This window comes from Opisthocomus hoazin, chromosome 6, assembly GCF_030867145.1.
Source record: "Opisthocomus hoazin isolate bOpiHoa1 chromosome 6, bOpiHoa1.hap1, whole genome shotgun sequence".
Lineage (NCBI taxonomy): Eukaryota > Metazoa > Chordata > Aves > Opisthocomiformes > Opisthocomidae > Opisthocomus > Opisthocomus hoazin.
This window is the reverse complement of record NC_134419.1, coordinates 30,289,876-30,306,340: the sequence shown is the minus strand read 5'-3', so window position 1 is coordinate 30,306,340 and position 16,465 is coordinate 30,289,876. Positions and strand designations below refer to the sequence as shown.

Genomic DNA, 16,465 nt, shown 5'->3' with positions numbered 1-16,465 from the left:
AGTAAACGACAGAAGAGCTGTGCTGACAGGCACTATGACAGACACATCCACTGCGAATACAATGACTTCCTGAAGATCCTAAAGGCCTGGACACTCCATGCCATCATAACTGGTAATTCACACACTGAAGCAGGAAAATACAGTGCCAGGAGAGGACCAAGAATCAAGCAACCTGGGCAAGCATAGGCTAGGGTTTTGCCTGTGCTCTTGACTAATATTAATTACGAGGACAGATGTAACCTGTAAGTCACTGCAGGGAAGGAGACCCCCTTCAGGGAGTATTTGTCTGGCCCAGGGATATATGGGAGAGTGAGTGGATTAATCCCACTCAAATGTGGTGCCACTCCTGCTGCCTCAAGAAGTCACAAGGGATGAAGGCTCAGAGGAAGAGAGGTGATAATTTTATAGTCTCTTTTCTGGCAGTAAAGCCCCACTAAGATCCCAGGAAAAGATGCTAGAAGCACCACCTCTGGTCAGGATAGGAGAAGCTCAGCTGCTCTGACTGCAGCAGGGTGGGAGCCATGCTGGCCTGAGCAGTATTCTCCAGAGTACGCGACAGAGCCATGCATGTAGAGGACAACAGCAAGGACAGGCTGGGGGACCCATGTGGTGGTTTAGCTCTCAAAACTGCTCCTGCAGGGATTCAGAGCAGGGCGTTTCGGGCTAATCTCTACATCCCCTCAGGGAACCTGAAGGATTACTGCTCTACATCTGCTCACACGGTTGGGCCCCACCTTGTCAAGGCAGAGGAAGCCCTGACAGCCGCTCTCAATTCTTTAATTGGTCTGGGATAAACAGCAATGGGCCCTCTCCACTGTGGCACAGCACCTCTTAACTGACTCCCTTGCTCACAGGCCTGATGGCTTCTCTTGAGCCTTGCCCAGAGCAGGGATGCATCTCATGGTTCATCATCACGGTCTGGCTCCTGGCAGGAGCTGTGGAGAGTCGCAGTGGAGCTTCCCTGGCTGTGCCAGGGGCTGGGGAAGGGTGGCCACAGGAGTGCCTGGCCATGACTTGCACCCAGCCAGCACAAGCCCATGGCAGAGTCTTTGGCTACAGCCTCAGCCAGGGTGGGAGTGGAGGTCCCTAGGCAGCAGTCACCACTAAACCCCAGAGCTCTGGTTTCACCTCTCAGCCCATGGACTCCTGCACTCAAACATCCCAGCAGAAAGGGCTGCAAAAGACCAGCATGGGCTGAGGGGGTTGTGCCATTGACTGTGCACCAAGACCACCTACTCGCTTCTCTTTCTGCTCTCCTCTCCCTCCTGAGAACGCCTCTCGCAAAGCTCGCTGCTGGTCCAGTCACCTGCTTCATGGGACACATCCCTGAGCCTCTGCTGGGGCCAGACTCTTTTCAGTGGTGCCCATCGACAGGACAAGGGGCAACGGGCACAAACTGAAGCAGAGAAAGTTCCACCTGAACATGAGGAAGAACTTCTTCACTCTGAGAGTGATGGAGCCCTGGCACAGGCTGCCCAGGGAGGTTGTGGAGTCTCCTTCTCTGGAGATATTTAAGACCCACCTGGACGCGGTCCTGTGCAGCCTGCTGTGGGTGACCCTGCTTCGGCAGGGGGGTTGGACTGGGTGACCCACAGAGGTCCCCTCCAACCCCGAACATTCTGTGATTCCTCCTTCCTTTGAGGACTGGGGATGCTGGTTTGGGCTCCAGCTCTGGCTGTGCTAGCTCCCAGGCAGTCAGTGTCATCTGCTGGCTACTCTTTCCTTGACTGCTACAAAACCATCAAAAGTTAAATAAGGGACAGCCTTGTCATCTAGCCTGTCTTCTCTTTAGCCAACCCCTCACCTTCTGCTGCTGAAGCCATGTCCCACAGGGCTGACCCAAATCATTTAAATGATGTACGTTTCCAAAAATGGAGCATTACATGTAAAAAATTTATTAAATACTGTTACAAATAGGACAATACATATCAGATTTTAAGTCAGAGATTCTTAATTTATGATTATAATTTAAACATAACTTATTAAGAAAGACTTTCTCATTTAAAGTCCTTTAATAGCTTAGTAAATCATACTTCCACTATATATATATATATACACACACACACATATACACAGAAATCTCAGGCTTCCATCTTACTTGCAGGCATGAAATCCTTACAAACACCTCAGAATTATTTTAAAATTACCTGAGCCCAGATCAATGGCCACAGACTTACTCAGGAACAGGTAATTTACAAAAAATTTACAGTTAATAGCACAGAAATATCCACAGTAAAAACTGCACAGTTTGATATTTATATATACACTTGTATTACAGTACATAATCCCACAGGGATGAGAGAATTTCAGATCTACTTGCTGCATTCAGACACCAGAGTACCTAGAATAAGCACTACGATTCCTAGTGCTAATATTAAAAAAACCCATAGTTTAAAGTCCCTAGGCTCCTGAGACATGCAGCAGAAACCCAGATAATTGCCCATATCACTACAGGCATATATATTGACCGGGATATCCTCTTAAGATAAACTGACTTCTACAATAAAACAGGTCAACGGTTTCAAGGCTATTCAATGACTATTTTTTTCATCCCGATTATTCTGTTTCTGCAGGTATAACCCATACACCTCCAGAGAAGACATCTCCAGCAGTGTAGTAAGTGATGTGAAATAATGCATGTCTTCACCTCACCTAGGTACCTTTGAGCAGACCAGAGGAGAAACCAGCCTCCTCTTTAGGCAGCAGCTTACTATTTGCTCACCATCTGGACAAGAGATGGCAAGCTCCCAGTTATAACTACATGACTGAACGTAGACAGTGTTTCACCAGAAGGCCAGGGTTTTACTCTCTGCTTGTCTTCAATGGAAATACCAGACAGATTGAGTTCAAAATTTCTAAGCAATACACAAGGTCAATCATCTTGTCAGCAAGAGGTAAAAACATCTGGACAGCTGCTGATTTGCATGCAGTTTCATTCTCTGGAAATCTGAGACATAAGTAAAGATGGCTTCAATTCCTGCAGAGAAAACAAAATTCCTCTATAAACTGGAAAACTGGCATAGATTTGTGTTTGCTCTCATTTCAGAGGAATTTTTTATGCAAAAATGCACAAAAGTGTTCCTAATACTAAGCGCAGCTGGACAGAATGCCAAGCACAATCATCCTCAAGGAGCTGAATAACCATTTCTAAAGCAATAAATCCCTCAGTCTTGTTAGGAACTTTCATGCAATGCCAAGATGCATATTAGGTAACCCAAAGCACATCTTGCTATTTCAGCAACTGTATAGCAATTAGCAGCTCTGATTGCTTGTGTGATTAAAAGGAAGAGAGTTTGCAAGGGCAGCTATCTCATGTGCTTACCTGTAACACCTGGAGTTAGACATTCTGGCCAGCACTTTGGAAACTGCCTTCAATGGTTAGGCTCTGGCAGCTACTATAAAAAACAGAAAAGCAAAGTACTTCAGTGACAACTGGTTTATATCAAATGGATTCTAGCAAAGCGATTGCAGTGTTTTTCATGCTGCTTTTTGAGACACCACTTACCTGGAAGGAGTAAATTTCTTTGCTGCAAGAAGAATAAGAAAAGGTATTAGCAAGGTATTAGCATTTCAAGATGAAAGCACCCTCATGCAAACTTTTTCTTCTACTAAAAAACCTCTCATCTCTGAATATCTGACAAAAAGCCATTATCTAGCAACAAATCTCACCAGCAGTTTTATTACTGTGTTGTCATTAGCCCCACATCAAATATCCATTCACTTTCCCTGGCAGTAATTACCAATAAATAAAATGTTACTTTTTAATTCTAATTCTTGTTTCTTTGGGTTTTTCTATTTTTGATTTTTAAATGTTCATCCAAAAGTCAAACATGGCATGTATGCAGGCTTTTTGAAAATAATTTCGGAATTTGTTTAAGTAGGGTAATTTTCACTTTTTCAAAAAGCAAGATATTAGGGTTTGGAGGGGTTTTTTTCCTCCACTGAAAATCTTTCAGGAAGGTAAATAAAACCAGTGGACCCAGTCCAATTTCTCACCTTTTCTTCGGAAACGTCTTGCAAGCCAAAGGAGGAATGATGCCGTGGACAACAGAGAGGCACTTGTGGCTGCTATGCCCACAGAGACATAGCTGACTTGTTCAGAAGCTGAAAGGATGAAAAAGTTTCAGTGAGATCAAGAGGCATGTGTGGTCTTTAAAGCCCTCTCTACTCCTTCCTTTTCCTGGTGCTCTTTAAGAGGAACCAGAATTGCAGCTTATAACCCCTAAGTTTTCTCTTGCTGAGACAGGACACATCTTGTACACAAGCTAAAGAGCTGCACAGCAAAAATTATCCCACCCACTGCCAAAGCAATGGCAAGGCAACAAGCTAGCTATACCAGGGTCTAACCTCCAGCCTCACAGGACAATTTATGCTCATCTTTTATTTTTCATGTTTCAGTTCTCATTTTAATTGCCCCTGTGTTATCTTCCTGTTTGAGCAATCCCATTGAGATAAATGAAATTATTCACAGATCTAAATTCTCAAGCAAATAAAGTGGAGCTGAGCTTTTAGGACCTCAAGCAAAAGCATTTCAGGCGGGCCAAGGATGTTCCCGCTGAGGACAGCAACAGAGCTCTCACTGCTTTAAATGGGAAGGCAAGGCAGAGACATCTGTCCTGTAAAACTACAGCCTTTGACAGCCAGCAAAGCTCTGTGAGGTCTTTTGGCTGAGGAGTTCACCCAAGAAATTATCACATCAAATTAACAAACCTATAAACTTTTCCACTGAGAAATAGACTTATGAATGCAGGCTTCCCTACAAGGTTCTCTTTCTCTAGAAAAGCTTTCCTTCTTTATTCATATGGAAAAAGCTCAACATGAGAAATATTTTAATGAAAATCCAAACAAAACATCTGAAAATGAGGTTGCAGCTTTTGCTTTTGGGTAAGAAATCAACATTTTTCACGAAGACCTTTTAGGAATTCTCCCCTCTTCTATTTTCAAAAAACATACTGAGAGATTTTGTTGGACTTTTTAGCTCATGGGCTTCACTAGAAGTTCTAGCACACTGCTTGGTGTTACCTCCTCCACCCTTCCACACCTCATTTGACTAGAAACCCAGTGCCACCTCTCTGTGGCTAGTCACCAATAAAATACCTTCACATGTGGGCAGACTGGCACTCCAATTTCCTGAATGACTGCACTCCAGAACATGAGAACCATTGAGGCTCCATCCTTCTAGACAGCTGAAGTGGCAGGCTGTGTTGTACGTGAAGTCCCCAGCACCATGTGAGCAATCCATAGAGCCTTTCTCAGGAGAGCTCAGTGGTTCACACTGTACAACTGAAATAGAGAAACAAACGCTTAAGAGTCATTAAGGACTTTCCTGTTTTTGCACCTTTTTTTTGCACTAGTAGATGTAAACTGTATTTTCAAACTCATTTGACTTTGGGATGGGAGCAGTTCACACAGACAGGAACACGAATTTCTAAAGCAGGGCAAGTCACAGCTGAAACAGGCGCTAAGCACAAAGTTTAGCCTGGAGCCAGGACCCTACAGGAATATGGATTTCAGTATGTTGTCCAGTCACAAGAAAACTGTATCTGTCATTCCAGTAAATCTTACCTTTGCATTTTGGCACAGGCTCTGACCACTGTCCCTGCGCCGTGCACTCAGTGCTGGATGGGCCATCCAGAAAGTAGCCCTCACTGCAGCGGAAATCACAACGCGAGCGATAGGTGAGATCTGCAGGAGCGTGGTCACAGGTCACAAAGCCGCCTTCTGGCCAGGTTACAGCCTCACACCTCACAGCTGCAACACACAGACCACAACAGAAATCAGCACAGATGCCTCAGGAAGTCAACATGCCAACACTGACAGCCTCAAGTGCTCCGGTGAGCACTGCAGGATAAGCAAAAAGGTACCTGCACAGGATGGCTGCTGCCTGTCCCAGGCCCCAGAAGACCCACACTGCAGTGTGGCTGGTCCTGTCAGGGCAAATCCTTCCTCACAGGCGAACTCGCAGGTGGTACCCCAGGTGAGCTCCACAGAGGGTTGGGAGCAGTTCACAGCACCGTGAGCAGGCATTTCTAAGGCAGGACAGGTCACAGCTGAAAAGCACAAGAGACAGCACAGAGCTTAGCCTGCAGCAGGTCAAGATAAACGCTCTTCTTTGAACTAACAAGGGAACATGTCCTGCCCGCAGTTGTCCCCTACAGAGCCATAGTACTTCCCCTTCAGACCTAGCCGTGTGTCACGAAACAGGGATTTCAGCATGTTGCACAATGCAGCCAGAACCCTTAAACATGCACCTAAGGCATGCAAGCAATCCTGAGACTGGCTCCAGCTTATACTCCACAAGTGAACTGCATAAATGGACACTGGCTCCCTTTTGGAGTGCAGCAAATGAAGAGTTCCTGTCAGAACACTCCACTTGAAGCCTGTTATCATATGTGTTGGGGACACAGTTCCTGAGTGCTGCTTGTCACCCTGCACTGCTGTTTCCTCTTTAATACAACAAGCTAATGAACCTTGTCTTGAGATCTGCTTATGAAAAGTGCTATAAACACGCTGGAGATGACTGTTAGTCCTTGACTACACTTGAATGAGGAAGTCTATTCAGACTGTTCAAGCTACTTTAAGCTTTAATTGATTACTTCCAACCCTGTAAATCTTACCTTTGCATTTTGGCACAGGCTCTGACCACTGTCCCTGCGCCGTGCACTCAGTGCTGGATGGGCCATCCAGAAAGTAGCCCTCACTGCAGCGGAAATCACAACGCGAGCGATAGGTGAGATCTGCAGGAGCGTGGTCACAGGTCACAAAGCCGCCTTCTGGCCAGGTTACAGCCTCACACCTCACAGCTGCAACACACAGACCACAACAGAAATCAGCACAGATGCCTCAGGAAGTCAACATGCCAACACTGACAGCCTCAAGTGCTCCGGTGAGCACTGCAGGATAAGCAAAAAGGTACCTGCACAGGATGGCTGCTGCCTGTCCCAGGCCCCAGAAGACCCACACTGCAGTGTGGCTGGTCCTGTCAGGGCAAATCCTTCCTCACAGGTGAACTCACAAGTGGTACCCCAGGTGAGCTCCACAGAGGGTTGGGAGCAGTTCACAGCACCGTGAGCAGGCATTTCTAAGGCAGGACAGGTCACAGCTGAAAAGCACAAGAGACAGCACAGAGCTTAGCTTGGAATAAACCATAAAAAGTCTTTTTTTCTTTCCTGATTCTTAGCAACATATCCACTAAATGGAAGCAGCTTTAGAAGGGGGATCTACTATGCTGCCATTTCAGAAAGCAGAGAGGAGTGCAAAGATCTCAAACTGGAAGAGTGACTCTTAAGGCAAGGCTGTAAATACATCCGTAGCTCATGATAGCAACTAGTTACAATGCAAAATTTTCCAATTTTGATTGCTGCTTGGTGATGTTTGATGCTTTTATTTGCCTCAAAGAGCAGCTTATTCTAAGCTAAACACTTAAAAAAACCCTACAGTCAGGAGTAACTGGCCTGTTGTGAGCAGTCTCACAGCTAGATCATCTCCATTCCCTGTTCTCCACTAAGAGGTGGAAAAGTCTTTCCCTAGCTGGAGATCTAGACCAGGGCCAGAACATTCATCCTGCCCATTTCATCTCTTCAGCAACAGAAACCTGTGTGCTGCAATAAAATAGCTCCTTCACCATGTAATTAATTACCAAGAACTTCAATTTGTACCTACTAACAGAGCAACACTGAAGTTTACAGAACTATGTATAATGTAGAAAGCTCATCTATCAGTGCTTGAGAAGCTCACCTTTGCACGCTGCAAGGAGGGCAGACCAGACCCCAGAAGAGGTACAATATACAGACTCTGATGCAGTCAGTTCATAGCCTTCCTCACACTGAACTGTGCAGGATGAGTTGTAGCTGAAGTTCTCCAACGGATGGTTGCATTCCAGGCTCCCATGATCAGGTTGCTTTAGTGGATCACAACTCTTAACTTCAAAGAAACACAAGAAGGTACACAGTCAGTCTCACTGCCTGAGCAGGTAAATCAATAAGCCAGACAAACTGAACACTAGGTAGCATGAACATCACCCTGCTTGAAAAGCAGGATGGAGTCATCTTACCAAACTCGCATTCAGGCCCATAGAATCCAGGGTTACAATGGCAGGTGTGATTGTTAATAGTCTCTATGCATTCTCCACGGCCACTGCAGAGAGATGGGTTGCAAGAAGCTGAAGAAAAAGAAAGAAGAAAAAATACAACAAATTATAAAAGAATCAGCAATGGCCACTAATGAAACCTGGCTAGTGCTTTGTTTCTCTTTCTAGCACTAAACAAGCACTTTGTATAGCAAAAGAAAAGCAGAGTGCTGGGTACATAAGACTACCCTGTCATTTCACAGAAGCATTTCAGAAATCAACACCTTTGACAGACTAGCTCATAGTGAAAGGATTCTGCTGGCACAGAACTAGATGACTGCTTGTTCTCAGGTAAATAATAGCAATATTTGAAAAGGAACAATATACTATGGGGTAGACAGAAATCCTCAACAAGTAAATTCTTCATTAACTCTCCACAGTTCTAATTTGGCTGATACTTGACTTGGATTTTTTTTGTTGACCTGGCCTTAGCCACCTTCACAGAAAATGTCTAATCTAATGCAGTGGTCTATAGTCAGCAGACCAATGCCTCCAAAAGGGCCATTCTTATCTAGCTGAGACACCCACTTGAGAGTGGGATGAAAGTCACCATCTGGAAGGGCCTGTTTCTCTCCACTGATTACAGAGAAGATCTGGTGACTCACTTAAAGACGTACAATATTCTGGGAGCTAAAAGGTAAGTGAGATCAATCCAGCTCTTAGAAAAAGAACACCCTCAGCCCTGTAAGTAAGGATAAGTGTACAAGTGCTCACAGGGTCAAGTAGTTAATATGTAAGGCTAAGTTAAACAACTTCTCCCACCCACCACCTAATTTCTACAGGGGCACATTAGAACGGCCTTTCTCATACCATACCTGTGTAGCACAAGGCGACCTTCTTTTTATCACACTGCTCATCATTCCATTTGCCATCATCCTTCCCTCTCTTGATGTAGATTTCGACGCAGTCTTCGTTGTTCCCTTTGCCATTTGGCTCACCTGAAGCCCAGTTTCTTGCCTCTTCTGTCAGTTCTTTGTTAGTTCCAATCCAGGTCCATACCTCATTAATTTTTCTGATTCCAATCCAGTAGTAACCAGGATTGAAGGGTAAAAAGTTATTGAGATAGTTGATTTCTTCCTTATTCTGAATGGCAACCATGTTAGTATACCTCTTTTTGCACCACAGCTCTGCTTCTCTGTAGGTCATGTTTGTGTCTGAATAATGGTATGTCCAACAGCTCACCCCCTGCAGTATCGTAAGTCCTAGAAAAGATGTCAAAAAGTCGGTGTCTGACTTTTCCCCTCCTCTCCCTCTAGAAGCAGATAGATAAAGCTCTATAAATATTGCAAACTTGTCAATATCTGAAACTGCATAACAAGCAGTGGCAATTATTTTATCAACAATTAACTGGCAAGCTTCAAAACGGGCATGTCAGCACAAAGTAGAGGGACTTCAGCCTGTGACACTATGTCCGATCACAGAAAGCTTTGCAGACCTCACAGCAACCTACAGGAGCCAATTATGTATTTCACAGGCACGTAGGGAAACGTGCCACCGCAGCCAGAGGTTTTTCTATGTGAACCTCGCCTCCAGCTAATTAGGTCAGTTTCAACAATTCTGTTTAATTCTGAGCTCAGAGCAGGCACACTAATATTACCATCCAACTAGGTTTTTTTTACACAGACATACATGCTTACCATAAGCAAGAAGAGATAGGAACCACAAGCAAATCATGTTTTTGAAAGTTTTATCTTCTCTTTATCTGTTAAGCAGACACCTACAAAAGAACAAAGGAACACAACTGTAAAGAATAAATACTGACCTTTTACAATTTAATTTAATATATAATAACGTCTATGTGATATTTTCTACATACTTCTTAACAATTATTCTAAACACGTAAGCTTTCCATTTTTAAGAAATTATTTATTTTAAAACAGTTCTTAATAGTAAGATCGCTTTTAAATGTAAGCAGCTTTTAAAGAACACCAAGACAAAAATCCACCTGTCCAGTTTTCCTTCAGACAAGCAATGAAACAGCATAACACACACCATCTATACTCACAGGTTGTGCTGGCCAGGTGGCAAAAGTCCTCTGCAATACTTCTCAGTGACTGCTTTTCGTTGCTAAATTGCTGAATATGAACTTGCAGATTAAGTTCAGCTCCGAGTGTCTGGACCATGTAATCCTCTGCCTTTACTACTGCCTTTTATTCTCTCAACTGGACTGCCATCCACGAGACGGGAAATTCCGTGTGGAAAAAAATTTCTTGGAAAATCCCAGGATCTGGCCCTCCCACTAATTAAGCCTGATGTTTCCCCTTGCCAAATCAACCCTCTCTCACAGAGACACACTGTGCTGACAAACTGCCAAGTGCTGCATTACACAGTTTTACTGACAGAAACACACAATTCCAGGATATCAGGAAGCAGCAAGACAGAGTTAGTTGCGTGAATAAGCAGATTCCAACTCTTCACCCAGCATAATGTTTGGCACCAAGGAGGTGCCAGTTCTTTTGGGATCTTAAAGAAAGACACCAACACTCAAAGCTGTTTAACTAAATTTGAGAAAAAGATAGAAACTGCAGCACTGGACAAGCCCACCCTTGTGGATCACAGCACGCTGTGCAGAGTTCTCATCTGTGGTAAGATTTGCCAGCACCAGGATTGCTAGTATTCTTCTAGAGCCTTGCTCACAATACAGATTCATCAGTCACTCATAGCAGTCAAGCTTGGAATGTGGACTTAGTTTGGAAGGGTCCCTTGGACAATATGCTCCAGTATCCTTACCTCAATAGACTTACAATACCTGAACAGGTGCATATAATATTTCAAGTGGACAAGACAATATGCTAGTCTCATACTGAATCCTTGCACATTTATTGTGTGTACACTGACTAATTATACTACTGCAGAGAGCAGTCACATGGTGTCCACGGTGTGGAGACATGCCTTAGTAATCACGGACACTTTGCTACAGTGGGTTGGTAAGCGGCCATGGGCTATTCAGAGCGCACCTGTGTATGCGAGAAGGCAGTAAGCATGAGGATCACTGACTCCCTGCACAATAGTCTTCTGGCTGCACCACTACACTCCTCATGCGCACCGTCACATATATGCCACTGCAGTGATGAGTGACTTGCCATGCTACATGCAAGAGGAGCTTTGGATATTCTCATTTAAGTATCCTTCTTGCCCGTTACAGGAACGAAGTCTTGCAAGTACTGTTGAGGGCTATAAGAAGGGAAGGGGCAACATGAGTAACAGACACATTAGCTGAGTTCTCAACCCTGTGCAAAGACATGACACTGGAAGCTTGTTGTAGAGTCCACATCCCCCAGCACTCCCAACCCTGGTCAGTACAAAGGGGCATTATTCGCTTGCTCCCTGATCAGCCAAGTCACCCCACCCCTCATTCCATGTCCACTCAGGCACTTACTGTGGAGGCTCCACCAGACAGTCCAGTTGCCAAACTGGTATTCCAGGCGATGTTTAACAAGGCTTGATATGCAAAGGACTCCACAAGGGTTGTCAGTGACAGAAGGACACAGGGCAGCACTCACTTCATATTCATAAAGCACAGTTATAGTTTATACAGTGCACGTTGGAGCTCTTGTTTTAGAACTGAGGCCTGTTCTTATAGAATAAAAGTCAGTGGCTCCTGCATCCCAAGCTAACATCTCAGATGGTATCAATTCCCAATTTTCTCCACAAAAAAATGTCTGTCAAGTGGTCATACCTTATTACATCTCTGCCCATCAAAAAATCCATCACAGAGAAGAGGATGAAGTAAAGAGTATATCCTAAACCTGCCTCAGTTACTATCGAAATAAGAGTTTACTAGAAATTGCAATATGGTCCTAGAAAGCACAAAGTCAGTTACTAAATAGAGTGAGGATCAAAAATAACATAATTGAATATTTGTAGGGAGAGGAACACTTTCTATCGGGTGTGAACTAGCAAAGGCAGAATCACAAACCATCAAGAATCTCTGGAAAGTTGAGGTTAACCCTTGGCTGTGCCACAGAGGCATCCTGCAAGCCCAGGCCTGAGCCAGCCTGCTCAGAACAACCAGACTCCCAGAGACTTCCAGGTAGCATCAGATCAGGATTGCTGTATCTTCAGCCTCAGCTGCTCATCTGTAAATTGGGAATGAAAACCTTCCTATCTGCCAACCTTTCTCTGTCCGTGTTCTTCAGGTTGTAAACCCTTCTAACAGAAGCTGGTACTTTTAATGCACCCGTACAGTAGTACCTCATGCAGCATGGTCTAATTTCACAGGGGTTCTGTAAATGTTATCATAATACAAATTAATGATGATGAGTTTTGCTAGGCCAGCTTTATTTTTTTTTTTCCTAAAACATTGATCAGCTGTTATAATTGTATACACAGAAAAGTTAGACATCTCCAGAACAGTTTATATTCTCTCTGGAGCCAGGAGACAGAAAATCCTACACCTTTTCCTGGAGATTCACTTTTTCAAGTCATTTTCAGAGCTTCCTGCTGGTAAGCGCTCATCCTTCTCGTGGCAGAAGTTCTGAAGTTGAGTGGAGGAAACTTCATCAGACTCGCTTTGCCAGTGCAATCTCCTGAGGAAGGAAGAGAGCGTCTCACAGTTTACAATAGTCTTCCTTCGTGGAGTCTGTCTCAGACCTCTTGTATGCAGCAGATAAAAAAGCACACAAAAAAACCTACAAAACCTAAATGCAATATGCCTGTAAACTCCAGCCTAAAAAAAGACTGCCTCTTTTTGTTGGCAATATTCCCTTCTGCCTCACTGACATGGGGCTCTTTTCGGTTTTTCCCAGGGAATTCTGCCATCCACTGACTATATTTTTATCTCCTTTTACTATAATGGAAGTTGAATATAAATACAAAGTTTTCAGAAAAAAGAAAGCCTGAAAAGCATTTTCAAAAGCACACAACTGAGAGGTTAAAATCTCATTATTAGAAGTTAAAGACACACTTCAAAACTTCAACTGTGTTATTCAGAAAGACTGGGATTCCTGTGAGCTAAAGCTCATATTGGATCCTAAGTTACGCAGGCATTTCAGGAAAAATACCTCGGATAAAGTTGCTTAGGTTGAACTGCGGATGTTCAACTAGAAATGCCATCCAGCCTGCCTCTTTGCTGGTTTCCATGTTACTGATTTATTCTCTTCTTGCAGTTACTTCACATTTGTGCTTTTTTTCTTCCTTTGACAACTGATTTGACAATGTAAGAGCCTCATTTCTTTTGCTGTACTGAGCTGGGTGCAGTTGTCCACTCTCCTCTCATGCTACATGAATACAGATATGGTTCCTTAAATTTAATCCAATTCCTCTTTGCCAGAAAAAACAGGAGACTAACTCTAAATCAAGTAAAATTTTTAGAAATGCTGAACACTTCTTTTTCCTATGCACTCCAGACCTATATTTCTTACATTGTTGGTCTCTTCTCCCAGGTAACTGGCGATAGGATGAGAGGCAATGGCGTCAAGTTGCGTCAGGGGAGATTTAAATTGGGTATTAGGAAAAATTTCTTTACTGAAAGAGTGGTCAGGCATTGGAACAGGCTGCCCAGGGAGGCAGTTGAGTCCCCCTCCCTGGAGGTGTTTAAAAAACATGTAGATGTTGCACTTCAGGACATGGTTTAGTAGGAATGGTGGTGTTCGGTGGATGGTTGGACTCGATGATCTTAGAGGTCTTTTCCAACCTTCGATTCTATGATTTCCACAAGTGAAAGCCCAGCTTTTTACAAGTGAATAGGAATACTCCAGATCACCTCTTTTCCCTCAAAGACAGAGGTGCCTAACAAGGATTATCTAGCAGCAACTAATTTTCCAGTTGAAAGGTTTACTTGATAGGCCAATATGAGACATAAAAGGTAAGAAAAAGCTATATAAACACATTAGGAGTAAAAATAACTAAAAACAGTCAGGTCTGCTATTTAAATAAGGGCAGCAATTGACAGAGGACGCATCAAACGTAATTTCTTTCTATACAAAGAAAAGTTAACAGATACTGCCATAGTGTTATGCATTGGGAAAAGAGAACAGGTCAGAATACGGAAAGACTGGAGTGAATATTATTTAGGTTAGTTACAGCCATTTAAGTTACTGTTTAAGGATCCAAACCCTCAGTAATTACCTTTGAGAGTATGGGGAAAGGTGTCAGAGAGCTGATAAAAAGCAAATAGTGCTTCTCTCTGTCTAGGAAAGGGAGATCAAGGTAATCGGAAGCCAGGCCTTCCACATCAGCACCTAGAAAAGACACTAGAACCATACTGAAATATTTTTAATGAAAACAACTGAAAAATCAGCAGAAGGCTGCTAAGCTGTCAAGATCAGCCGACATTGATATGATTGATTTATCCTTCCAGATCAATCCAGTTTGTACTTCAAGGCCGAGTAACAAGGAAACAATAGACCGTCATACTTTGGTATAATTAAAACTTTTAATACTGTCCCATGAGACATTCTTATAAGCAAAAAAGTGAAATAGTGCTTAGCTGAAACCACCATAAAATGAGCATGCAAGAGATGTAACCACTACTCAAAGGGCAGTTTTTCAAAGATTTTCAAAGGACTATAGAATGAGCCCTGCAATGGCTTATCCTGAACTAACTTGATCTTGGATGATAAATTATCATCTAAAATGTTTAGAAAATTTGCATATGAAACCAGAATTTGAGGAATTGCAAGAGTTCCAAAGCACCAATGTAGGACTCAAAGACTTTGATAAATTAGAGACATGATCCAAAAGATGTGAGGAGCAATCAATAGAAACATACACAATGGTCTTAATCTAAGAAGAAAAAAAAAAAAAACCATAGAAACTGATTGGGGAACAGCTAGCTAGACAGGAGCATTGTAGAAAAGGAACTAGGAGTTATAGTAGATCACAAATTCAATATGGGTTAATGATTTGTTGTCATTTTTAAAAATAAGAACTGCTGCTGTGATATGTATTAACAGGAATGTATTATTTAAGAAAAAATTTGTAATTATTCCATCCAATCTGCCATTGCCAAATCTTATCTGGTGTTCTGCACCTAATCTTAAGTACCATAATTTTAAAAAGATATAGGCAGACAAAATACAATCAAATCCTGAGCAACACAGTCCACACATTCTTCAGAATGAGACCAAAGTTTTATTCTCTTTTGGAAAAGAAACTAGGACCATCTCACACAATCTTGACACCCTGCATTGTTTTCAACCAAAAAAATTTGAGATTACTCATTTTATTTCTTACAAACACACTTCTTTTATTTGCTTCTCTGAAAACATATATGCATGCTTGTCTGACTTGTAAGGAGATTGTAAGTGATCTAATCTTCTGAGCTCCCAGTTCTCCACAGATTGCAGTTCAAGTAACACATTCAGAAAATATGGCCTACTTGCAACAACTGAAGACATTTAACTGTATTATTCCCACCTCACTGTAGAAAAGGACAACAGGGGAAAGAAATCAATACAATCTTCTAAAACCCAAAGGTATTTGGGAGTACTTAAGAGGCATGTGATAAACAATTTTTTATGTTAACTTGGTGCATAACAAATAGTGGTTGGATTGATTTGTAGCAACAAAGTTTTAAAGGAATTTTTTCTAAATAAGGAGGCCATGAAATGCTAGAACAGGAGCTTTGCAGAGTCCAGCTTTCTATTAGAGGTTTTGAAGTCTTGGTTTGAAAAACGTTTGTCAATATCTTTATCAGTAGCTTATGAAAATGGGATGCAGTGGGAAATCATTTTAGATCATCTAAAATTCTCTGTTGAACTTGCTGAAATCACAAAAACAAGACAAATACAGGATATGGTGGGATCACGGGTAACCAGAATATATACATATATGTATGTACATATAGAAAGAGACAGATTCATTTTCCATGTCTTTTCTAAACAATGGTTCTTCACCTACATTATAAGATTACATCTGTGTTTACACATTTCTAAGTTTTCCTTTTTAAATATTCAATGATGCTTTTATGTCAACAGACAAACACAGAAAATTAAGTACCTCTGAGCAAATCAATTCTATCTCTTCTAGAAGCTATATTTGTCACTCCTAAATTAAAACACTTTGTAAGTATTTATGTCAAAATAGTTTGTATAACAGACATTTATCCCATGGCAAAGAGCTGTAAAACCACTTGAAATTTTGAAGTAATGGAAAAAACTCCAGCTCCACCCACAGTAACTCAGTAGACAAGGAAGAGTAAGAGTTTTAGCCAGCCTTGAGGGGAAAAGGAGTTCTGGTGCCAGTAGTGAAGGTGTTTCCTGTTTGGAGAGGAGCTTGAAAGACTAATTCTTTAAAAATTCAGACACAAAAGGTCTAAGCCACAAGTTTTCCCCTAGGTCTAGATAGGAAGAAAAGATAATTTCCAAAAACATACTCATCCCTCAGCCTGTGTCT

General features: G+C 42.5%; 1 protein-coding gene across 1 annotated transcript; it reads right to left on the bottom strand.

The window, feature by feature from the left end:
* Positions 1-2,902: 2,902 nt before the first annotated feature.
* On the bottom strand, positions 2,903-11,157 carry SELE (selectin E). Its single transcript, XM_075424140.1, has 14 exons — positions 11,086-11,157; positions 9,766-9,845; positions 8,944-9,330; positions 8,054-8,161; positions 7,738-7,923; positions 6,917-7,102; positions 6,618-6,803; positions 5,865-6,050; positions 5,566-5,751; positions 5,098-5,283; positions 3,997-4,104; positions 3,506-3,527; positions 3,323-3,395; positions 2,903-2,977 (listed from the first exon to the last, which is right to left on the bottom strand). Exons 2-13 carry the CDS (start codon positions 9,800-9,802, stop codon positions 3,338-3,340), a joined length of 1,836 nt encoding a protein of 611 aa, XP_075280255.1. The 5' UTR covers positions 9,803-9,845; positions 11,086-11,157; the 3' UTR covers positions 2,903-2,977; positions 3,323-3,337.
* Positions 11,158-16,465: the final 5,308 nt, after the last annotated feature.

What these genes read in the sequence shown, in the direction of transcription:
- SELE (XM_075424140.1), bottom strand. Translation starts at nt 9,802, where the DNA reads ATGATTTGCTTGTGGTTCCTATCTCTTCTTGCTTATG. An exon ending in GGTCGCCTTGTGCTACACAG is followed by an intron (nt 8,162 to 8,943) that starts GTATGGTATGAG and finishes CTTTTTCTTCAG; the next exon opens with CTTCTTGCAACCCATCTCTC. An exon ending in TGGGCCTGAATGCGAGTTTG is followed by an intron (nt 7,924 to 8,053) that starts GTAAGATGACTC and finishes GTTTCTTTGAAG; the next exon opens with TTAAGAGTTGTGATCCACTA.